This window comes from Epinephelus lanceolatus, chromosome 22, assembly GCF_041903045.1.
Source record: "Epinephelus lanceolatus isolate andai-2023 chromosome 22, ASM4190304v1, whole genome shotgun sequence".
Taxonomy (NCBI): Eukaryota; Metazoa; Chordata; class Actinopteri; order Perciformes; family Serranidae; genus Epinephelus; species Epinephelus lanceolatus.
Genome location: NC_135755.1, coordinates 5,603,317 through 5,629,074, shown reverse-complemented (window position 1 = coordinate 5,629,074; position 25,758 = coordinate 5,603,317). Strand labels below are relative to the sequence as shown.

The window sequence follows — 25,758 nt, the reverse complement described above, 5'->3', positions numbered from 1 at the left end:
CCCTTATCTAGGTTTGGAACAACAGGGCTCAGGTGCCACTTCTGTCAGCTAACAACAGGAAACTGAGGCTACAGTTCACATGGGTTTTCTCACCAAAACTGGACAATAGAAGATTGGAAAAACCACATTCAGATGGAAGCATGGATCCATCCTGCCTTGTATCAATGGATCAGGCTGCTGCTGGTGGTGTAATGGTGTGGGGGAGATTTTCTTAGTATCAACTGAGCATGGTTTGTATATAGTCAGGCATTCATTCATTCATCTTCTAACCGCTTCATCCTCCTGAGGGTCACGGGGGGGCTGGAGCCTATCCCAGCTGACATCGGGCGAGAGGCAGGGTTCACCCTGGACAGGTCGCCAGACTATCGCAGGGCTGACACATAGAGACAGACAACCACTCATGCTTACATTCACACCTACGGACAATTTAGAGTTATCAATGAACCTAGTCCCCAATTTGCATGTTTTCGGACTGTGGGAGGAAGCCGGAGTGCCCGGAGAGAACCCACGCTGACACGGGGAGAACATGCAAACTCCGCACAGAAGGGCTCCCACACCTGGGATCGAACCGGAAACCCTCTTGCTGTGAGGCAACAGTGCTAACCACGACACCACCGTGTATATATATATATATATATATATATATATATCTCTATATCTATATCTATATATATATATATATATATCTATATATATCTAGATATATCTAGATATATCTAGATATATATCTATATCTATATATCTATATATATATATATATATATATATCTATATATATATATATATATATATATATAGTACTCCCAAATGAGCTGTTAAACAGGGCTTCGTGTGATCGGCCTTTTGGTGAAGCAATGGCCTAATTAAGTGGCTGGTGAGCGCAATCCTAAGACACGTATTATGAAACAGTAGAACATGCTACAGATATGACTGCGTTTTTGTGTCAAATTAAGATGTTAAAACAGATAAATACAAAATACATATATGGACATCAGATTTACTGCTCTATTTACAGAAAGTAAACACGTTACCTGTGTCCCTTATGAGTTAAGAAATCCCACTAAATTGTTAAAGAGCACGTTTGTCCTATGACATATCTAAAGAAAAAGAACACGATGGACAGAAATAGAAATAATTAACGACACCAGAGAAGCTAACGTGGCTTTTAAACATCGACAGACTGAATATTTATTGAACAAAGCTGCAGTTATATTATTAATAATGAACTTGTAATGTTTAATGAACAAACCTGCTCTGTGTAACCAAAGCTGAGGGTTGATAACAGCGTCCAGTAGCGACTGGCAAATACTGTAAATACACGAACTGGAGAGGCGTAAGTTTGTTACCAGTTTACAGTGAATAAATCCTGATTAAATCCTTCCTTGCGCAGGAATATCTTTCCAAACCCCTGTATGAGATCTCATGTGTCTCTTTAGAGTATTTGAGCGAGGATATCTTTTCCCACACTCAGAGCAGGTGAATGGTTTTTCTCCTGTATGAGTTCTCATGTGTGACTTCACATCACCTGAATGAGAAAATCTTTTCCCACACTCAGAGCAACTAAATGGTCTTTCTCCTGTATGAGTTCTCATGTGTGCCTTCAGAGCACCTGACTGAGAAAATCTTTTCCCGCACTCAGAGCAGCTAAATGGTCTTTCTCCTGTATGAGTTCTTATGTGTGCCTTTAGAGCACCTGAGTGAAAAAATCTTTTCCCGCATTCAGAGCAGCTAAATGGTCTTTCTCCTGTATGAAATCTCATGTGTCTCCTCACATCTCCACTTCGAGGAAATCTTTTCCCACACTCAGAGCAGCTAAATGGTTTTTCTCCTGTGTGAGTTGTCATGTGTGTCTTCAGATTATCGTTTTGAGAAAATCTTTTCCCACACTCAGAGGAGCTAAATGTTTTTTCTCCTGTGTGAGTTCTCATGTGTGTCTTAAGATGAGTTTTTTGAGGAAATCTTTTCCCACACTCAGAGCAGATATATGGTTTTTCTCCTGTGTGAGTTGTCATGTGTGTCTTCAGATGATCGTTTTGAGAAAATCTTTTCCCACACTCAGAGCAGCTAAATGGTTTTTCTCCTGTATGAGTTCTCATGTGTGTCTTCAGATGACCTTTTTGAGAAAATCTTTTCCCACACTCAGAGCAGCTTATTGGTTTTTCTCCTGTGTGAGTTGTCATGTGTGTCTTCAGAACTCCACTTTTACAAAATCTTTTCCCACACACAGAGCAGCTAAATGGTCTTTCTCCTGTATGGGATCTCATGTGTATCCTCAGTGTTGAACTGTGACTATATTTTTTCCCACACTCAGAGCAGCTAAATGGTTTCTCATCAGCACTATATTCCAAATCACTCACAGGGTCTTCATCATTTCTAAGAGAGTTTAAACCTGACTGAGGTTCTCTGGTCTCTGTCCAATCATCATCATCATCATCACTGTCATCAGTCTCAGGTTGTAAATGTGTATCTGGATCTGAGTTCCTGGCTGGTTCTGGTCCTCCACCGTCCTCTCCATCAGCTCCAGTTTCCATCTGTTCAGTGTGTCTTTGATGAAGCTGTGAGGACTGAGGTTTCTCTTCATCATCTTCACTCTTCACAGGGACAGGAGAGAATGTGAACTCCTGTTCCTCTTTAATGTGTGGAGGCTCTGGGTCCTCCTGGTCCTCTTTAATGTGTGGAGGCTCTGGGTCCTCCTGTTCCTCTTTAATGTGTGGAGGCTCTGGGTCCTCCTGGTCCTCTTTAATGTGTGGAGGCTCTGGGTCCTCCTGGTCCACACTAGAGCTCCACTCCTGCTGCTCAGGGGGAACCTCTTCTTTAACCACCAACAGCTGCTGGACGTCTGCAGGAAACAGGAAACACACAGATGTTACAGAGAAATGTTGTCGTTCATTCACATCACAGCTCAAAAACTCCTACTGAACTTCTACAGATCTCTGAGCATCAAACAGCTTCACAGTGTTCACTCAGCTGTGTCAGAGTGAATGAGGTTGAGCTAAGCTTTCATTTTCGCAGCAATCATTAACATCCATTGAGACTCTTGTCATGTTGGGAGGCTCCAGTGCAGCTCTTCATTTGTTCACGCTTCTGTGAATCATTAAGTTAAGTTTATTTACTTTATTAATCCCCCTGAGGGGAAATTCAATGTTTTCACTCTTGCTTGTCCGAAAGACACACACATGCACAAACAGGACCTATACATGCACAAAGTGGAGAGATGTCAGAGTGAGGGGGCTGCCCTTTGGTCAGGCACCCCGAGTGGTTGGGGGTTCGGTGCCTTGCTCAAGGGCACCTCTGCAGTGCCCAGGAGGTGAACTGGCACCTCTCCAGCCACCAGTCCACGCTCCATATTTGGTTCAGACGGGGACTCGAACAGGAGACCCTCCGGTTCCCAACCCAAGTCCCTATGGACTGAGCCACTGCCATGGAGAATGACTGTTCATGGGATGCCAGAGTTTGCTGTGAGTCAAGTTTGACAGCTTGCCCATTGAGATCTGTTTCCTCTAACACTGTCCTGGCCCAAACAGCAAACAAAGCATGCATTAGCAGGTAGCTACCCCCCCAGGTGCTGTGCTCAAACCACTGAAGTACTGCAGAAGGTGTTAAGGCGGAATTAATACTTCTGCATAGAACCACTGTCCATGTTTGTGAGCTGAAACCATTTCCCTCAGTGGAAACAAAGCTTTAATTTACTTTAATTTCACAGATAAGAAACAAACTGTGAAGAAGAGGAAATCTCTGCTATTTGCTAGGCTAATTTATACAATGTAAAACGCCATAGGCTTGTGCTAAAAACATTAGCATATTGTATTTGTGGGGACAATGTGTCCAGATAAAGACAAGTACTTTGTGAGCTACAGTGAAGCTGAGCTGTGTAATTGTGTTTGAAATTGTTCCTACTAAGCCATGTTTAATGTGTGTTTTAGGTGTTTTGAATCAACTAAACTTTATAGCATCTCACAGAGCCCCAACGGAAAATAGCTAACAACATAGGAGAAGCTAATGGATCCGGAGAAGCTAACGGCACCAGAGAAGCTAACGACACCAGAGAAGTAGGGATGTCCCGATCCGATCCTTGGATTGATATCGGCGCCGATCACGTTATTTTTACAAAATTGGTAATAAAAGATCAGAGATATCAAAACAACAATAGCCAGGTTTTTCATCTATGTTGTTCATTGTTGCCTCCGCTTTCCAATGTATAAAGTGTGGCGATCCTGTATTTTTTTAAATATATTTTTTATAAGACAGTCAGCTGATGGCTTGTTACCGCCGGTGCCGATGGAAAATTTTGAATTGCAAGTGGGTTTTTTTGTGTTTTTTATGTGTGCTAACTTCTGAGCAAGATGTGGCGACACATTCCTGGCATGAAGCCACCGTCAGAAAAAAGGAAAAACTAAGATGAACATGTTGGACTTGTACAAGAAGAACAGACAGTTAAACGGAGTACAAATATCGCACGGCATTTCACTGAAGAATGGAAACTAGATGAGGCTGGCCAGCCGCGGTCGTGGCTGACCTCCGACCCCCACACCAACACGATGAGCTGCAGCCTTTGTCGCAAGCACCCCAAAGAAACACAGAGGCCAAATCCCTTTGTTTGAGGGACACGGAACATGAAATTATTAGGGCTGCAGTCTCCTGGTTGACTAGTTGATTATTTTGTCACTGTGCTCTCGTCCGACCAAATTTTCATTAGTCGAATAATCGCCGTGTTACTTTGATGAGGAGAAAAGTGCTCCATCAATAGTTTTCCAGGATTAATCCATTATTTCCTGCAGCAGGGGGGGAGACAACAGGCTAAGTTACCTGTGAAAATGGGGGTCTTTTCAAAATTTATTGTGAAGTCACAATAAATTGTGACTTCACATCACGTGAAACAACGAAATTGTAGCTTTCCGACAAGGCCAAGCACTTGTCGGTAGTCTAATGTTTTCATAGCGAAAAAAAATGATAAAGTTACACTAAAATGATGTATAACAGAGCTTTCATACAGAAATGCCACAGATATCACATGAAAGCACAGGAGCAGAGTTTCCAATGATACCACACACATCATTGTCCTGTCATCTCATCATGCTGTAAATCCAGATTTATTGTCTACAAAATAAAAACCTGACAAATTTCTTCACAATCAATTATATCAATCAATCAATCAATCAGTTTTATTTATAAAGCCCAATATCACAAATCACAATTTGCCTCACAGGGCTTTACAGCATACGACATCCTTCTGTCCTTATGACCCTCGCAGCGGATAAGGAAAAACTCCCCAAAAAAACCCCTTTAACGGGGAAAAAAAACGGTAGAAACCTCAGGAAGAGCAACTGAGGAGGGATCCCTCTTCCAGGACGGACAGACGTGCAATAGATGTCGTACAGAACAGATCAGCATAATAAATTAACAGTAATCCGCATGACACAATGAGACAGAGAGAGGGACAGAGAGAGAGATGCAGGTAATGACAGTAGCTTACAACATTATTGAAAGTAATAATATTATAGTTATAGTTCTGGCTACTGTGGTACAATATGTTGAAAATATGTATTAATATCTGGCAGTATACATGTGTGACAATAGTCATATATGTATAATAACAGTAGAAGTATGACTAATGACTAATGATGGCAGCAGCAGCAGGAGGCATCTGGCAGGACCACGGCAGCAGCACAACCACACACGTCACGCTGTCCAGGCACCGCTGCGATATGAGTTAATCTGAGAGACAGTGGAGCACAAAGGCTCCGGAGAAGAAGCCGAGTTAGTGACATGCAGTATGGCCGAGTTAGCAAGATGCAGTAACAGGATACAAGAGAGAGAGAGAGAAGGAGAGAAGGTGCCCGGTGTAGTATAGGAGGTCCCCCGGCAGACTAGGCCTAAGTCAGCCTAACTAGGGGCTGGTACAGGGCAAGCCTGAGCCAGCCCTAACTATAAGCTTTATCAAAGAGGAAAGTCTTAAGTCTAGTCTTAAATGTGGAGACGGTGTCTGCCTCCCGGACTGTAACAGGAAGATGATTCCACAGGAGAGAATTCAATTCTGGATTTTACAGGGAGCCAGTGCAGAGAAGCTAAAACAGGAGAAATATGATCTCGTTTCTCAGTTCCTGTTAGTACACGTGCTGCTGCATTCTGAATTAGCTAGAGAGTTTTTAAAGGACTTACTAGAGCTACCTGATAATAGAGAGTTACAGTAATCCAGCCTAGAGGTAACAAAAGCGTGGACCAATTTTTCTGCATCTTTTCGGGTCAGGATAGGCCTAATTTTCGCAATATTACGCAGATGAAAAAATGCAGTCCGTGAGGTTTGTTTTAAATGAGAATTAAAAGACAAATCTTGATCGAATATTACTCCGAGGTTTCTTACGGTAGTGCTAGAGGCCAGAGCAATGCCATCTAGAGAAACTATGTCATCAGATAAAGAGTCTCTGAGTTGTTTGGGGCCAAGAACAATAACTTCAGTTTTGTCTGAATTTAACACCAGGAAATTGGTGCTCATCCAGGTTTTTATGTCTTTAAGGCAGTTATGGAGTTTAGTTAATTGATTACTTTCTTCTGGCTTCATCGATAAATACAACTGAGTATCATCCGCATAACAATGGAAATTTATAGAGTGATTTCTAATGATGTTACCTAAAGGAAGCATATATAGAGTAAATAGGATTGGTCCGAGCACAGAACCTTGCGGAACTCCAAAACAAACTTTGGTACGTAAGGATGATTCATTATGAACGTCAACAAACTGAAAACGATCAGATAAATAAGATTTAAACCAGCTTAGTGCAGAACCTTTTAGGCCAATTAAGTGATCCAGTCTCTGCAGTAGAATTTGATGGTCAATTGTGTCAAACGCCGCACTAAGATCTAATAAAACAAGTACAGAGACAAGTCCTTTGTCTGAAGCAATCAGAAGGTCATTTGTAACTTTAACTAGTGCTGTCTCAGTGCTATGATGCACTCTAAATCCTGACTGAAATTCCTCAAATAAATTATTATCATGGAGAAAATCACACAGCTGGTCTGCGACTACTTTCTCAAGGATCTTTGACATAAAGGGAAGATTAGATATTGGTCTATAGTTGGCTAACACCTCTGGATCCAGGGTGGGCTTTTTCAGTAGAGGTTTAATTACAGCTACCTTAAAAGACTGGTACATAGCCTGTTAATAAGGATATATTGATCATATCTAATATATGAGTGTTAACTAAAGGAAAGACCTCCTTAAGTAGCCTAGTTGGGATGGGGTCTAAGAGACACGTTGATGATTTAGATAAAGAAATCACTGCTGTCAACTCTTGAAGAGAAATTGGGGAGAAGCAATCTAAATATATATTAGGTCTTACAGCTGTGTTTGAGGTTAGATAGGTACTATCTGAGGACAGGAGGTCATGAATTTTGCCTCTAATAGTTAGAATTTTGTCATTAAAAAAGCTCATAAAATCATTACTGCTAAGGGCTAAATGAATACAAGGCTCAATAGAGCTTTGACTCTCAGTCAGCCTGGCTACAGTGCTGAAAAGAAACCTGGGGTTGTTCTTGTTTTCTTCTATTAATGCTGAGTAATAGTTTGCTCTGGCATTGCGGAGGCCCCTCTTATAAGTTTTGAGACTGTCTGTCCAGATTAAACGAGATTCTTCCAGTTTGGTCAATCGCCAATTCCTTTCAAATTTTCGCGATATTTGTTTTAACTTACGGGTTTGAGAGTTATACCAAGGAGCGAACTTTCTTTGCTTTTTTAACGTCTTTTTAAGAGGAGCTACAGAGTCGAGTGTTGTTCGCAGCGAGCCTACAGCGCTATCGACAAAATGATCAAAGTCGGTACAGGAAACCTCTGTTACTGAGGGACTTGGTATTGAATTTAACGACGGAGTAATCTTTTCCTTGAATTTTGCGACAGCACTATCTGATAAACATCTAGTATAGTAACTGTTGCTGAGTGGCGTGTAATCGAGTAAAAAGAAATCAAAAGTAATCAGATAATGATCCGATAGCGAGGGATTCTGTGGAAAGACTTTTAGGTTATCAATTTCAATTCCATATGTCAGAACTAGATCGAGGGTATGGTTAAAACAATGAGTGGGTTCATGTACACCCTGACTGAAGCCAATGGAGTCTAATAATGAGATAAACGCGGTAGCCAGGGAGTCATTATCAACGTCAACATGAATGTTAAAATCGCCTACAATAATAACTTTATCTGATTTAAGAACTAAACTGGATAAAAACTCTGAGAATTCAGATACAAATTCAGAATACAGGCCAGGAGCACGGTACACTATAACAAATAAAAGTGGCTGCGAGGTTTTCCAGATCTTGTTATCAGTCACTTCATATAGTGAGGAATATCATATCCTACCACGTCTTAGGCTTGCGTGTGTTTCTCCCTGTCTATCCACATTTGTAGTCCAGCTTTCAAGATGCAAATATCTCCAAAATACTGGCAATCATGTCCGCCTGGCACAAACCACATGTTTTGGACAGCTGTGAAGTGACAGAATGTCCCACCATCATGGTTCTTATATTGCCAGATTCCAGAGAGTCTCCCCTCTTCATATATGGCAGAATATGTCTTCTTCCAACTTGCTATGGTGAGATACATGTAAAAATGTAAGAATTTAGTTGCACGGATTTGTTTGTTTTATTGATATAAAAAATAATATAAAATACAGGCACATAGTAGGACATGGAATGATGGCAAATCTGATTAGCCCAGATTGTCCTGAAAAAAAAAAAGATATAGCATGTGTATGTAGCCTTTATAATGACTGATATGAGCTTAGAAGTAAAGGCAGTAAAAATACCCCAAAAACGCCTAGGGCCCATAGGGTTAAAGGACAAAACACTCGCTCTTACAACAGACGGGTGGACATCCCTGACCACACATTTATGTGACAGGCACAGCTCACTGTATATCACACTCATGGGAACTTGAAAATTATGTTTTGTGCACTGAGGAGCTAAGAAGAAGCCACACAGCTGTACACGTTGCAGACAGCATCAGCAGCACACTGGATGAGTTTCACATCTCCCATGCTATGGTGTAGCTACAGGGCTCGACAGTGCGAGCGTTTCACTCGCATTTGCGACTAAAAATAGGTGTGTGCGAACTGTGAAAAATATTTAGGGGCACGTGCGCATAAAAAAAAATCAGCCGAAGCAGCCTATATTTTTGTCAATAAAAAAATATGATAATCTAACCGCAAATGTTGGAGGAACTCCAGCCGCCTTCCCTCTTCCCCGTGTGACACGGTTATGGGCGGTTTTCCAAGCCACTGTCGGCACAATGCGCTCTTGCACCGCAGTAGCGCTTACACAATGAATGGGTTCGTCGGCGGAGGTCTGCGCTTTGCGCGCTCTGTGTGAAAAGGGCTTAAGTCCCACTGTCGGCAGCGAGGAAATAAGTCAAAGTGTGGAGGAGATGGACCGGGTTAGGCGGCGGATCTCTGGGGAAGCCTGCTCTGTTCTCCCCGTAGTTCAAATAATTTCAACTCTGAGCACAGCGCTCAGGCAGAAAATCAGAGCAGTGTGCGACGCCCTCTCCATAGACAAACAGCCAGCGCAAAGCGGTTTTACAGCTGATCATGTGTAGAGGCCTTTAGGGACCGTTCGCCACGGTACCGCTGCTGGGCAGTGTGGAAATAAAGCCCTTTTCACACAGAGCGCGCAAAGCGCAGACCTCCGCCAACGAACCCATTCATAATGTATGTGCTACCTTGGCGCAAGTGCGCACCGCTCTGCCGCTGAGCTGAGCGGTGAGCGGCATGTTGCAGCGTCTGCGCACTGTGACGACACCTCGGCGCCGCACGTCCAATAGCAGAGAAGAGCCTGAAGTAGACCCGGAAGCGGTCACCATGGAGCTGTAGCTCCTGAACGAGCCCGTACTCCCCAAAATCCTGTCCTCTGTGCCCTACCCCTCAGCGGGTGCCGCGAAAGCTCTGTGTGAAAGAGGCTTAAGTCCTGCAGAGTTTCAGAGGAGCTGGAGAATGTTTTATGATAGTAATAACATTATATAAAATAATCATATTGCAAAGATAATGTATATAAGATAATAACATTAAAGACAAAATTAAATTGCAATAGGCCTAACTTTTTCAAAACTTGATGATTTTACCTTTCTGTACATTTTGTATACAAATTCATTAAATAATTTTGCTTGTAAATGTCTATTTGCATCACGTTTATTACGGAAAACACATTATTTGATCAATTTACATTGTGCCCCTAAAGTTCTTTGTGCGCTCCTTACTTTTTCAACTTAGGAGCAGATGTGCTCCTTGGGAAAAAAGTTAGCGTCAAGCCCTGAGCTACCCTGTCGACCATTGTTGTGTGGATGATACACAGTAGTAATTATCGATGAAGCCAGAAGAAAGTAATCAATTAACTAAACTTCATAACTGCCTTAAAGACATAAAAAACCTGGATGAGCACTACCGTAAGAAACCTCGGAGTAATATTTGATCAAGATTTGTCTTTTAATTCTCATTTAAAACAAACCTCTTGGACTGCATTTTTTCATCTGCGTAATATTGCGAAAATTAGGCCTATCCTGACCTGAAAAGATGCAGAAAAATTGGTCCACACTTTTGTTACCTCAAGGCTGGATTACTGTAACTCTCTATTATCAGGTAGCTCTAGTAAGTCCTTAAAAACTCTCCAGCTAATTCAGAATGCAGCAGCACGTGTACTAAGAAACAAGATCATATTTCTCCTGTTTTAGCTTCTCTGCACTGGCTCTCTGTAAAATCCAGAAGTGAATTTAAAATCCTACTGTAGCTCTAAATGGTCAAGCTCCGTCATATCTTAGAGAGCTCAGAGTGCCATATTATCCCACCAGAACTCTGCGCTCTGAGAATGCAGGGTTACTCGTGGTCCCTAAAGTCTCCAAAAGTAGATCAGGAGCCAGAGCCTTCAGCTATCAGGCTCCTCTCCTGTGGAATCATCTTCCTGTTACGGTCCGGGAGGCAGACACCGTCTCCACATTTAAGACTAGACTTAAGACTTTCCTCTTTGATAAAGCTTATAATTAGGGCTGGCTCAGGCTTGCCCTGTACCAGCCCCTAGTTAGGCTGACTTAGGCCTAGTCTGCCGGGGGACCTCCTATACTACACCGGGCACCTTCTCTCCTTCTCTCTCTCTCTCTTGTATCCTGTTACTGCATCTTGCTAACTCGGCCATACTGCATGTCACTAACTCGGCTTCTTCTCCGGAGCCTTTGTGCTCCACTGTCTCTCAGGTTAACTCATATCGCAGCAGTGCCTGGACAGCGTGACGTGTGTGGTTGTGCTGCTGCCGTGGTCCTGCCAGATGCCTCCTGCTGCTGCTGCCATCATTAGTCATACTTCTACTGTTATTATACACATATGATTATTGTCACATATGTACACTGCCAGATATTAATACATACTTTCAACATATTGTACCACAGTAGCCCTGTGAGGCAAATTGTGATTTGTGATATTGGGCTTTATAAATAAAATTGACTGATCGATTGATTGATTTACCGTTACCTAATGTGTAGTGTTTTTAAGACCATACGAAGGCCACCCACCATCTCATGTGAGCCAGCTATTTGAATTGTCACCTACATAAAACGTGGTCGTACCGATCTCTCATTGAGCCGAACTCATGCTAACGGTAGCTAACGCGGCTCCATTGACTTGCATTTTAAGTAGCTAGCAGGCTAGCAAGGTAGCTGACTTTGTTGATGTATTTTGCAGTCTATGGCTTAACGTAAAAGGGAATTAATCTGAAGTATGTCATACATGAACTCTTTCAACACCAGCCTGTTCAGAGTTTAATGTTATGTTATTGCCAACACAGCGGACTCTAAAAAAAAAAGCTTTTTTTTTTTTTACATGTGTGCAAAGCAGACTGCTGCAGTAGTGGAAAAATACACAGTACTAGTATAAATTATGCGGTTCATTCAGAAGTGTCAGAGGACTGAGTTGTTGTCCATGTGCTTATTATGTTAATCCCTGTGTTGTTTCTTGCACTCTATGTAAAGAAAAGAATGTGCTATACAAATAAATTTGCTTTGCACTGCATTTCCTTGCCTTTGTCTGACCACAAACATATGTTGGATGTTTTGGTACAAACAGGTTATAATGTTAGGTGAAACTAGACGTTGAGAAATAGGTCTGTATTTGTTACTCTTATTTACAGCAGTTTCAGGAAGTATGGCCAAACAATATTTTTCTATGCTTGAAATTACTTACAACTAAAACACTAATTTAGATGAAGTGTAATGAACATCTTGAGTATCAATATCTAGGAGAAGTGGAGCTGAGGCTTTGTCAAATCCACCTCTGAGGTGGGATCCAAATAATCCTGAAACCTGGTATCAAATTGATCCAGATCTCTGCCTTAACTTTTGAAATACCCAAATGCAGCCTTTATCTGGATTAAAGGGAGGATTGGATTAATTTACCAGATCTGAATACTGATGCTCAGGATCAGGATCCTCTTGCTCTGTGTTGAAATACCTAGTTTTCAGATCAGATCAGGATTTAATCCAATCCGGCCAGGATAATCCTATCAGATCACTTTGAAATACTGGGCCCAGAGGAGCGAACGGCACCAGAGAAACTAACTGCACCAGAGAAGCTAACGACACCAGAGAAACTAACTGCACCAGAGAAGCTAACGGCACCAGAGAAGCTAACGACACCAGAAAAGCTAACGGCACCACAGAAGCTAACGGCACCAGAGAACCTAACGGCACCAGAGAAACTAACGACACCAGAAAAGCTAACGGCACCAGAGAAGCTAACGACACCAGAAAAGCTAACGGCACCACAGAAGCTAACTGCACCACAGAAGCTAACGACACCAGAGAAACTAACGACACCAGAAAAGCTAACGGCACCAGAGAAGCTAACGGCACCAGAGAAGCTAACGGCACCACAGAAGCTAACTGCACCAGAGAAGCTAACGACACCAGAGAAACTAACGACACCAGAGAAGCTAACTGCACCAGAGAAGCTAACGACACCAGAGAAGCTAACGACACCACAGAAGCTAACGACACCAGAAAAGCTAACGGCACCAGAGAAGCTAACGACACCAGAGAAGCTAACTGCACCAGAGAAGCTAACAACACCAGAAAAGCTAACTGCACCACAGAAGCTAACGGCACCAGAGAAGCTGACAACACCAGAGAAGCTAACTGCACCAGAGAAGCTAACGGCACTAGAAAAGCCAATTGTATCAGAGAAGCTAACGACACCAGAAAAGCTAACGGCACCACAGAAGCTAACGGCACCAGAGAAACTAACTGCACCAGAGAAGCTAACGGCACTAGAAAAGCCAATTGTATCAGAGAAGCTAACGACACCAGAAAAGCTAACGGCACCACAGAAGCTAACGGCACCAGAGAAGCTAACTGCACCAGAGAAGCTAACGGCACTAGAAAAGCCAATTGTATCAGAGAAGCTAACGACACCAGAAAAGCTAACGGCACCACAGAAGCTAACGGCACCAGAGAAACTAACTGCACCAGAGAAGCTAACGACACCATAAAAGCTAATGGCACCACAGAAGCTAACGACACCAGAGAAGCTAACGACACCATAAAAGCTAATGGCACCACAGAAGCTAACGACACCAGAAAAGCTAACGGCACTAGAAAAGCCAATTGTACCAGAGAAGCTAACGACACCAAAGAAGCTAACGTGGCTTTAATCATCGACAGACTGAATATTTATTGAACAAAGCTGCAGTTATATTATTAATAATGAACTTGTAATGTTTAATGAACAAACCTGCTCTGTGTGACTGAAGCTGAGGGTTGAAAACAGCGTCCAGTAGTTTCCGTTGTCGCTCGTTCTCCTCTTTTGATCGACAAAGTTCCTCCTCGTACTCTGCTATCGTTCTTTCAAACAGCCCAAATATCTCTTCAGCAGCCGCAGTTAGTCGCTGCTTCACCAACGATCTCAGCATTTGGACTTTAGACATTTTCACACTTTAAAAGCAGTGAGCATTTAAATACGAACTCTTCCAAGTGTGCTGTTTATTATCCAAGTCTCGAGGCGTTTGAGCTTTGATGTTGCGTGCTGTGCCGATGCTTAGGAGTTAGGAGGATCTTAATCCAGGAAGTGCTTCCGCGATACGCGGGTTTTTTTCTTCTTCTATTTTAAACTTAAAAGGTGCATACCGCCACCTACTGTACCGGAGTATGTAGAACAGGATCTAGTTTTCCATTATATTATATCATATGAGAATAAATAACTAAATAAATAAACAAATTCAAACAAATAGTAACAATAAATAAATAAACAAAACAGTCAGCAGCTATATTCTATGAAACAAACCAGTACTAACTAAGAAATCTATTACTCCCCTCTGCATTCCCCACACCTTATCTCCCTTGGTTCCCTGTATCCCTTCCAAATTCCAGTCTCGTCCTGCCTCTCTCACCCTTTGTTGTAACGTAATCTTTTCTTCATTATATTTAGTACAGTGCATAATTACATGTTCCACATTTTTTAATTTATTACAAATTACAAATTTTCCCAAAAAGAGAAAATATCCAGTGAGCCAAAATGCCTTGTTGATGCCAGAGGTCAGAGGTCAGAGGAGAATGGCCAGACTGGTTCAAGATGATAGAAAGGCAACAGGAAGTCAAATAAGCACTGGTTCCAACCAAGGTGTGCAGAAGAGCATCTCTGAAGCAACAACACCTTGTCCAACCTTGAAGCAGATGGGCTACAGCAGCAGAAGACCACACCAGGTGCCACTCCTGTCAGCTAAGAACAGGAAACTGAGGCTACAATTCACACGGGTTTTCTCACCAAAACTGGACAATAGAAGATTGGAAAAACCACATTCAGATGGAAGCATGGATCCATCCTGCCTTGTATCAACGCTTCAGGCTGCTGCTGGTGGTGTAATGGTGTGGGGGAGATTTTCTTAGTACCAACTCAGCATGGTTTAAACACCACAGCCTACCTGAGTATTGTTGCTGAGCGTGTCCATCCCTTTATGACCACAGTGTACCCATCTTCTGATGGCTACTTCCAGCAGGATAACGCACTGTTCAATCCAAAAACCAGAATGAGACTGCGAGCCTTAAGTTGACACGTGTTTCTTCTCTGTCAAAAATAACTCACACTGAATCCTTTTCTTAGGGAAAACAAAATGTGTGTTTATTGATCCACGTTGTCTTGACAGTATGAACTTGCCCAAAATATCTACATTCCACAACACAGTCGGAAAACTGTGTGGCTCCACTCCCCACACATGAGCAACTAACTAGGGGTGCAACGATTAGTCGACTAATCGGTTTGAGTTATTTTTAATAGAAAAGTACTATAAAGTACCCCAAAATACTCTTATTGCAGCTTCTTACGTTCAAATATTGGCACCTTTACACACTCTCCCATGACGCTGAACTTAAACCCTTTGCCATGAGTACGAAGGAAGATGTTATATGACATAATTTTGGGGCTTGGGAGAGACGGGCCGACATTTAATACATTTTTCGATAAAATGATTAATCGACTAATCGAAGAAATAATCGACAGATTAGTCCACAATGAAAATAATTGTTAGTTGCAGCCCTACAACTAACTAACTTTTCTCATCTGACCATGAATGACAAAGCTGCCAGTCTCTTCTCAAAGAGACAGTATCATATTTCTCCTCGTGACTTTCTACTAACTCACACGCATAAATGTAAACAGTTAACACTACTAAGTATTAGAATTGTACAGATTAACATGCATTGTACAAAATAAACAAATAACATGTAAATATGTAAATACTGGAAATATGTGAATACTGCGTGACTGTTAAATATGAGTTTGGTGCCAACACGCACTATGTCACAAAGCTCAGATCATCTCAAACTGGTTTCTTGAACATGACAATGAGTTCACTGTACTCCAATGGCCTCCACAGTCACCAGATCTCAATCCAATAAAGCACCTTTCAATCTTTCTAATACCTTTTTATTCTGTGACACCAAGAATTAAAAAGGGGGTCCAACCTGGTACCAGTGATGTTATGTCTGATACTTAAGTCCCGAGGTCAGTGTCGAGCAAAGGGGGCGTGTCCAAATGAAGCCTGTGTCGAAGCCTGTATCGTTTTTCAGAATATCACTTGACCAAAGACAAACGAGCCCCCGTTTGTCTGGAATCACGTGACTGCCCCGTTGTGTGATTCGAGCTGTTTCAAAAGGCGCGGCAAATACAGGAAGTGTTCTGATCTGAGGTGATACTGAAGATTGTTACGTGCAGAGGATTGAGTGAGAGACTGACAACATATCTAAGAAAATGGAGCCACCCAAAAGGCGAAGGACATCTGCAGTTTGGGAGCATTTTGACCTGATATCTTCCAAAAAGGTAAAATCTAACGGACATCTGCTGGAAAGAAAAACAAAAAACAAACAAACAAACAAAAAAATGGTGAAGCAATGGCCGGAAAGATTCGATACATTCACGGGTCTTCATCACACCATCACTATCCGGTATTAGCAAGGTGTACCTAACAAAGTGGCTGGTGAGTGTAATCCTGAGACATGTATTATGATACAGTAAAACATGCGACAGATATGACTGCGTCTTTGTGTCAAAATAAGTTGTTAAAACAGATAAATAGGGTTGGGTCGGTATGAGGAAAAAAAAACGGTCCGGTTTTTGTGAAAAACTGCATCAAGTCTGTAATACCGGATTTTCGCCACTTGGGGGCGCAATTGACTCATTTAAAATAAAAAAGAGTGACAGTAACACGTTGTTTCTTTTATTCCTTACAAATAAATTTTGCAGCTTACTCAATCAGTGCAAATGAGGGTTGCCTCCTTTGTCTGGCTCAAAGCCAAAGTGTTGCCATAGTGGCGCATTCTTTGATTTCTTCAAGACTAAATTGTCCGCCATTATCGACTCCCCAGGCTACAGTAGAGGCCTCTGCGCATGCGCACTCACACCTCGTAGCTCAGTCCCCGCCCCACCCCCACCCCCCTCTCTCTCCTGCTCGCTGTGCGCTTGGCGAAGACACAGACACAGGTGCTCACAGACTCGGACGTACTATAAGCGGAGTCGAGCGCACTTCCACGTTGTAGTTTCCTGTAGAAATGTACGTGAAAAATACATGCCGAGCAGTTTTGTGTGACACTGGTGTGCAAAGCAGAGTCTGCGCGGTCGTGCTTTGCTCGCACAGGGTTTGCGGACGTCCGCTTTTACTGGGCGTACCTCCGCGGAGTCCGCTCCGCCTACGTTCTACCCGAGTATGCGGTCCGGTTGGTCTCAAAAAAACAAAACCCAGTCCAAGACGGAGTACCGAACCGAATTGGTATTACCGAGAACCGACCCAACCCTACACATAAATACAAAATACATATATGGACATCAGATTTACTGCTCTATTTACAGGAAGTAAACACGTTACCTGTGTCCCTTATGAGTTAAGAAATCCCACTAAATTGTTAAAGAGTAGGTTTGTCCTATTACATATCCAAAGAAAAAAAAACATGATGGCCAGAAGTAGAAATAGCTAACGGCACCAGAGAAGCTAACGACACCAGAGAAGCTAACGACACCAGAGAAGCTAACGTGGCTTTTAAACGTTGACAGACTGAATATTTATTCAACAAAGCTGCAGTTATATTATTAATAATGAACTTGTAATGTTTAATGAACAAACCTGCTCTGTGTAACCGAAGCTGAGGGTTGAAAACAGCGTCCAGTAGTTTCCGTTGTCGCTCGTTCTCCTCTTTTAATCGACAAAGTTCCTCCTCGTACTCTGCTATCATTATGAATAAATCATCCATGTTTAGCGGCACAGCTGTAAGAGTTGAACTTAATAATTTAAATGACAGTGTGACCAGGAGAGATCCAAACTGTGACTCTCAGTCGCATTTTGTGACCATGGAGCTCCAATGCGACTGGCAAATACTATAAATACATGAACTGGAGAGGCGTAAATTTGTTACCAGCTTACAGTGAAAAAATACTGACATTTAAAAGGCGCCGCAGTAACAGTTTAATCTTCTGCTAACAACTGACAGGAAGCTACAAGTCCACAACAAAAACATGACTGAGATTATCTGGTCTCTTTCCAATCATCGTCACTATCATCAGTCTCAGGTTCAGAAGACTCTCCAGTCTTGTCATCAGTCTCAGGTTGTAAATGTGTTTCTGGATCTGAGTTCCTGGCTGGTTCTGGTCCTCCACAGTTCTCTCCATCAGCCTCTGTTTCCATCTGTTCAGCTGAGCTGCTGGCTGGAGGCTCTGCCTCCTCAGTTTCACTTTGATGAGGCTGTGAGGACTGACAACCAACACACTTATGGTTTATGAGTTGGTGAGGCCAAGTGAATCTCTGGTCACAAACATGGCAGCTGAGAGGTTTCTCTCCTGTGTGGACTGTCACGTGACCAACTAAGTTTTCTTTGAGCATGAATCTCTTCCCACTTCTTATGTGTTTCTGCAGATCTCCATGACTACAAAATCTCTTCCCACACTCAGAGCAGCCAAATGGTGTTTCTCTTGTATGAGTTCTCATGTGTACATTCAAACCATTTCTTTGAGAAAATCTTTTCCCACACTCAGAGCAGCTCAATGGTTTTTCTCCTGTATGAGTTCTCATGTGTATCTTCAGAGTATTTGAGTGAGAAAATCTTTTCTCACACTCAGAGCAGCTGAATAGTTTTTCTCCTGTATGAATTGTCATGTGTGTCTTCAGAGCACCTGAATGAGAAAATCTTTTTCCACACTCAGAGCAGCTAAATGGTTTTTCTCCTGTGTGAATGCTCATGTGTCTCGTCAGATGACCTGTTTGAGAAAATCGTTTCCCACACTCAGAGCAGCTAAATGGTTTTTCTCCTGTATGGGATCTCATGTGTATCTTCATTGTTGAACTATGACTATATCTTTTCCCACACTCAGAGCAGCTAAATGGTTTCTCATCAGCACTACATTTTGAATCACTGATGGGGGCTTTATCATTTTTAAGAGAGTTTAAACCTGACCGAGGTTTTCTGGTCTCTGTCCAATCATCATCATCACTGTCATCAGTCTCAGGTTCAGAAGACTCTCCAGTCTGGTCATCAGTCTCAGGTTGTAAATGTGTATCTGGATCTGAGTTCCTGGCTGGTTCTGGTCCTCCACAGTCCTCTCCATCAGCTCCAGTTTCCATCTGTTCAGTGTGTCTTTGATGAAGCTGTGAGGACTGAGGTTTCTCTTCATCATCTTCACTCTTCACAGGGACAGGAGAGAATGTGAACTCCTGGTCCTCTTTCATGTGTGGAGGCTCTGTGTCCTCCTGGTCCTCTTTCATGTGTGGAGGCTCTGGGTCCTCCTGGTCCTCTTTAATGTGCAGAGGCTCTGGGTCCTCCTGGTCCTCTTTAATGTGTGGAGGCTCTGGGTCCTCCTGGTCCACACTGGAGCTCCACTCCTGCTGCTCAGGGGGAACCTCTTCTTTAACCACCAACAACTGCGGGACGTCTGCAGGAAACAGGAAACACACAGATGTTACTGAGAAATGTTGTTCATTCACATCACAGCTCAAAAACTCCTTACTGAACTTCTACAGATCTCTGAGCATCAAACAGCTTCACAGTGTTCACTCAGCTGTGTCAGAGTGAGCGAGGTTGAGGTACAGTTGCAATCAAAATTATTCAACCCCCATTGCATATTAGGCTTATTGGCAAAATGTACAATTTTTCAGCTGTTTGCAATAAACAAAGTAGACAAGAACAGTTGAAATAGTTTAATAAAACTATTATTACCATGGTTTTTATCCAAATTCAACACAAAATGCTACTTTTAATCACTACTGCAGTCTCAAAATTATTCCACCCCCTGTTTCAAGCACACCTGGTGCAACTAATCAAGGGCTTCATTAGTTCAGGTGTGCTTGAGACAGAACACATAAATACCTGGACTGGCTAGGGTTTTGTTGAGAGTGACGTTTGACTGCATGTTAGAAATATGGCTAAGTCAAAAGAATTGTCCAAAAGTTCAGAGAAGAAATCATTGCCTTGCACAACCAAGGAAAAGGATACAAAACGATAGCAAAAGCTTTGAATGTACCAAGAGATACAGTTGGAAGCATAGTTCGCATGTTCAAAGTTAAAGGAACAGTGGCTACACTACCTGGACGTGGCAGAAAGAGGAAACTATCAGCAGCTGCCACCAGATTCCTGAGAAGGCAAGTGGTCAAAAACCCTCGAGTGACTGCAAAACACCTGCAGCAAGACTTGGTGGCAGCAGGCACTGAGTTTTCAGTTTGCACAATAAGGCGCATACTAAACACTGAAGGGCTCCATGCCCGGACTCCAAGACATACACCACTACTGACCCAAAAGCACAAGAAAAGTCGGCTCCAATATGCTCAAAACCATATAAATAAGCCACAGAAGTTTTGGAATTCTGTTCTGTGGAGTGATGAAACAAAACTGGAACTTTTCGGGCCTATGGAACAGCGGTATGTCTGGAGGAAGAAGAATGAAGCATATGCTGAAAAGAACACCCTGCCTACAGTGAAGCATGGCGGTGGCTCAGTGATGCTCTGGGGCTGCTTGGCACGATGGATTCAGTCAAGTATCAGGAAATCTTAGGTGAAAACGTTGTGCCGTCTGTGAGGAAGCTGAAGCTTGGGCGTCACTGGACCTTCCAACAGGATAATGATCCAAAGCATACCTCAAAGTCCATCAAGGCTTGGTTTCAGAAGAAGAAATGGAAGATTCTAGAGTGGCCGTCACAGTCGCCTGACTTGAACCCCAAAGAAAATGTCTGGTGGGATTTGAAGAAGGCGGTTGCAAAACGCACACCCAAGAATATTACTGAACTGGAGGCCATTGCCCATGAGGAATGGGCTGAGATTCCTCAGGAACGCTGTCTGATGCTGGTGTCTGGCTATGCATCACGTTTGCAGCAGGTCATAACGGCAAAATAGTGCTCTACTAAGTACTGAAGATGCTCGTCATGAAGGGGTTGAATAATTTTGAGACTGCAGTAGTCATTAAAAGTAGCATTCTGTGTTGAATTTGGATCAAAACCCTTGTAATATTAGTTTCATTTAACTACTTAAACAGTTCTTGTGTAATTTGTTTATTGCAAACAGCTGAGAAATTGTATATTTTGCCAATAAGCCTAATATGCAATGGGGGTTGAATAAATTTGATTGCAACTGTAAGCTTTCATTTTCGCAGCAATCATTAACATCCATTGAGACTCTTGTCATGGGACAGCCCCCCCCCCAGAAAATGTTAAGGCAGAAGTAATACTGAATCACTGTCCATGTTTCTGGGGAAATGTGTCCAGATAAAGACAAGTGTTTGTCTGTGAATGCTGCGAGTTATAGTGAAGCTGATTTGTGTACTTGTGTTTGAAATTGTTCCTACTAAGCCATGTTCAATGTGTGTTTAATGTGTGTTTTGAATCAACTAAACTGTACAGAATTTCACAGAGCCCCAACGACACCACAGAAGCTAACGACACCAGAGAAGCTAACGACACCACAGAAGCTAACGACACCAGAGAAGCTAACGTGGCTTTAAACGTCGACAGACTGAATATTTATTCAACAAAGCTGCAGTTATATTATTAATAATGAACTTGTAATGTTTAATGAACAAACCTGCTCTGTGTAACCGAAGCTGAGGGTTGAAAACAGCGTCCAGTAGTTTCCGTTGTCGCTCGTTCTCCTCTTTTGATCGACAAAGTTCCTCCTCGTACTCTGCTATCGTTCTTTCAAACAGCCCAAATATCTCTCCATCAGCCGCAGTTAGTCGCTGCTTCAACAACGATCTCAGCATTTGGACTTTAGACATTTTCACACTTTAACAGTAGTGAGCGTTTAAATACGAACTCTTCCAAGTGTGCTGTTTTAAGCTGAATGTCTAGAGGCGTTTGAGCTCGTGATGTTGCGCGCTGTGCCGATGCTTCCAAGCGTGTGTCGAGTAATCCAGGAAGTGCTTCCGCGATGCGCGGGTTTTTTCTTCTTCTTCTACTGTTTATTGGCGGTTGGCAAATAACGAATTGGTGCATTACCGCCACCAACTGGAATGGAGTGTGGCTGAATGACTATTACGCCCTCTTAAAAAAAGAAAAAAAGAAATTATATCCTCTCCACCGAATTACTCATTCTTAGAAAATGAAAACTGAATCCATACCACTTATTTCCTGAGTTCTGTTGCAGAATATCCATGATATCAAATGGTACCTTATTGTTTCTAAGATTGTTAATAGAATTCTGTCAATCTGTTTCATACCCCCGACAATGTAATATAACATGTTCTATTGTTTCTAGTTGGCCACAGTAATCACACTCCCCTGTATTATGTTTACCTATTTTGAATAATGTATAGTTAAGCGAAGTATGGCCAAACCTGAGTCTTGATATTGATTCCTCTCTTCTGTTCCTTCCTGCATATCTCATCTCTCCAACTTTCCTTTGCATCCTATAAAACCATCTCCCATTTCCACCTGTAATGCTGCTGTTGGAGTTGTTTTAAATGCACCTGTACATAACCTCAATGTCTCTCCAATTCTTGCTTATACAGTTTTAGTTTTACTGTACTACCAATTTGTTTCCTGGTAAAAAACAACAACAACAAAAAAAAAAACATTGTCTTTGTCTTGTCAACTGAAAATTTAAATCCCCATTTATATGACCGTTCTTCTATTTTTGTGATAGCACCCTGCAGTTTTTTTTCAATGAATTCCACATTTCTTCCCCTCTTCCAAATTGCTCTGTCATCTGCAAAAAGTGAAACCCCCATCTCATTCTCTAATCCCATAAACACATCATTTATCATTATGGAGAACAGTAAGGGGCTTACTATGCTTCCTTGAGGTGTTCCATTTTCAATAACCATTTTTCCTGAGTATTTCTTTCCTTTTCATACTTGTATAAATCTTCCAAATAAAAAGTAAAAAGTCCTTAATCCATCTATATATCCAACCTTTAATACCTAATTTCCAAAGTTTTATTAATAATCCTTCTCCCCACATCACATCATACACCTTCTCTACATCAGAAAACACAGCCACTACACTTTGGTTGGTTTATCTGTGCCTTTCTAAGCTCATGTTCTAAACATACAGCTGGATCCATAGTATTTCTCCCTTTTCTAAAACCACTCTGATATTTCAACAAAAATCCTTTACTTTCTATAGAATATGTTAACCTGTCATTTGTCATTTTCCCCATTATTTTACAGATGCTGGATGTTAAAGCAATTGGTCGATAGTTTCCTTGATTTGTGCAATCTTTCCCTGGTTTGCGTATTGGAACTACAACAGCCTCCTTCCAACTTTGTGGTAATTTTCCAACCTCCCAAACTTAATTATATAGTTCCAGTAAAATATCCTTAGATGATTTACGAAGATGTTTTAACATTTTGTAACAAATCTGATCCTTGCCTGGCGCTGACATCTTGGTTTTGTTGAGAGCGCGGTGTAGTTCTGTCTTTCTAAATGACTTGTTTAGTGAGTCATTGGTGTCTTCCTCACACTGTCACAGCTCTTCATTCTCTGCTGTCGTAGTTTCCCTTCATCGCTAATATTTTCCGAACTGTGAATCTTAACAAACATCTTTGCCATCATCTCAGCTTTCTCTTTATCTTTCACTGCTGTTGTTTCTCTTTTAATCCCATTCATTCTTATCATTCTCAAAATTTTCCCAATTTCTGTCTCCCTTCCCACTGAGTTACAAAGTCTCCTACAAAATTCCTTCTTTGCATGTTTTATGACTCTCCTCACATTTGCTTGCAGTCGCTTACATTCAGTGAGATTCTGAAAACTGTTTTTTCTTTTCAACATTTTCACAGCTTTATTTCGAGACTCAATTGCTTCATCACACTCCTTTGTCCACCATGGGACAATCTTCTTTATGTGCTTACCTCCCTTCTTCTGAATGGACTTCTCTGCAGCCTCTAAAATAGCTTCACAAACAGAAAGATTTGAATTATCAACATCATTAATAGCAATTTTCTGCATTTCTTGATCACAAATATACCAACACATATCAGCACTACTAAAAGCCCATTTCTGGGATCCCTGATTATCATATTCTTCGACTCTCAATCCTACTACAGTGATAATAGGATAGTGGTCACTGCACAGTCGTGTCTCTGATCACTTCCCATGAACAAACAACTGCCAATGAATCTGACACAAGTGTAAGATCTATAGCTGAATCTGAGCCCGTTCTGATATTAATTCTTGTACCACTCCCATCATTTAAGCAGACTAAATTTTTACTCTCCATTAATTCCTCAATCACCGTACCATTATCATCATTACAGCTACCCCATACTGTGCTCAATTTCCCCTTGGCAAGAAATTTCAAGAAAATAGCAAAACGTAACAAGAGCTGAAAACATGACAAAGAAAAGAAAGAGGAGGGAAAATTTCGACAATTATCATAAAACTAGGAAATGAGCAATGGTGCTCACTACCTTTGTTGTGTGTTCTCGAAAGGAATCAGACCAATTTGCTCAGGTTTTAAAGGGTTAAGGTCCACAGATATTCATACAGACATAGGGCCTTTCCAATTTTACAGCATTTCACACATTTTTTAACACAGAATGATCTCATTTAGAAATGCAGGAAAAAATGGGGCTAGTTTTCTAAAAAAAAAAAATTGTAAATATAATTTTTATTGGCAAAATAATTAAATTATTTATCTCAAACTCTGCTTTCTTGTCCTCCAGTTGGATACCAACCTTTATATTTCCATAATTTACAGTCACAATATTTTGATGACTATAAGTCAACCAATATTGAAAAAAGTCAATTACAAGAGAAGAAAAGATGTTTCAATGTCTGAGATACAGAAAGTGCAAATATTCAAATCCATATTAAACCTTTCATGTAAAAAATCGTTATGTGTGTAAATTTAAGGTGAACGGGAAATTTTGGTTTATTTCAACCCGTCTCCTATCTTCCTAAATTTGGTTCAAGTGACTAGTGACATACAGATAATAGTTAGCATGTTAGCCATTAGCCTAGATACAGCCAAAGCGTCAGACCTGTTAAAACGTAAGAGAACGGGCAACCTTCAAGTGCAAAGTTAGTCCACTAAACAAGCTTTTTTCCACAAAGACCGCCTCATATCGTTAGGATAAATGTCAGAGAACATATAGAAAACGACACGTAAACGTGTTGTCTTACCTTACCGGTGTGCTGCCATGTTTGTTTATAATGTAACTCTGCTTTCAAAAGCGCGGCCGAAATATCACGAGAACGAGCAGCGATCTCATAGCGTGCCTGAACAAGCAGCAACAGCTGGAAGGCAGAACCGGACGGTCGAGGAGGAGGAGGAGAGAGAGCGAGGCGCAACAGGTAACGTTAGAGGACGAGATAGGAGGAATGGCTGCCACAAGGCTTTAGCTCTGGAGATTGGTGGTGTACCTGTGAATGCTGTGCCCCAGTGCCCACAGAAGAGGAATGCCTCTGTTGCAAGGAATGGGACCGGTTGCAGCCTTATATTCAAGGTCTGGATGTGACCGAGGACGAGACACCTCCACCTGGAGTAGTATCCAGCTGGGCTCTATCTAGAGCTCGCAAGATATATTTCAGCTGCGCTTTGGAAAGCAGCACTAGAGGGATAAACAAACATGGCAGCACACCGGTAAGGTAAGACAACATGTTTACATGTCGTTTTCTATATGTTCTCTGACATTTATCCTAACGATATGAGGCGGTCTTTGTGGAGAAAAAGCTTGTTTAGTGGACTAACTTTGCACTTGAAGGGATGCCCGTTCAATTACGTTTTAACAAGTCTGACGCTACGGCTGTATCTAGGCTATTGGCTAACATGCTA

General features: G+C 41.8%; 1 protein-coding gene across 2 annotated transcripts in view; it reads right to left on the bottom strand.

Moving 5' to 3' along the window:
- Window positions 1-797: 797 nt before the first annotated feature.
- The window catches only part of LOC117245866 (uncharacterized), a 31,176-nt gene continuing 6,215 nt past the window's right edge, over window positions 798-25,758 (bottom strand). Inside the window, exons 1-2 of one of the 2 annotated variants that reach the window (XM_078163876.1) lie at window positions 13,755-14,153; window positions 798-2,839 (exon numbers count right to left, since the gene is read on the bottom strand). In XM_078163876.1, the coding sequence (XP_078020002.1) occupies window positions 1,371-2,839; window positions 13,755-13,947 (1,662 nt within the window). In that variant the 5' untranslated portion in view covers window positions 13,948-14,153 and the 3' untranslated portion in view covers window positions 798-1,370. Of the gene's footprint in view, window positions 2,840-13,754; window positions 23,876-25,758 lie in introns of those variants that run through there. The other variant, XR_013488466.1, reaches the window with a different exon arrangement.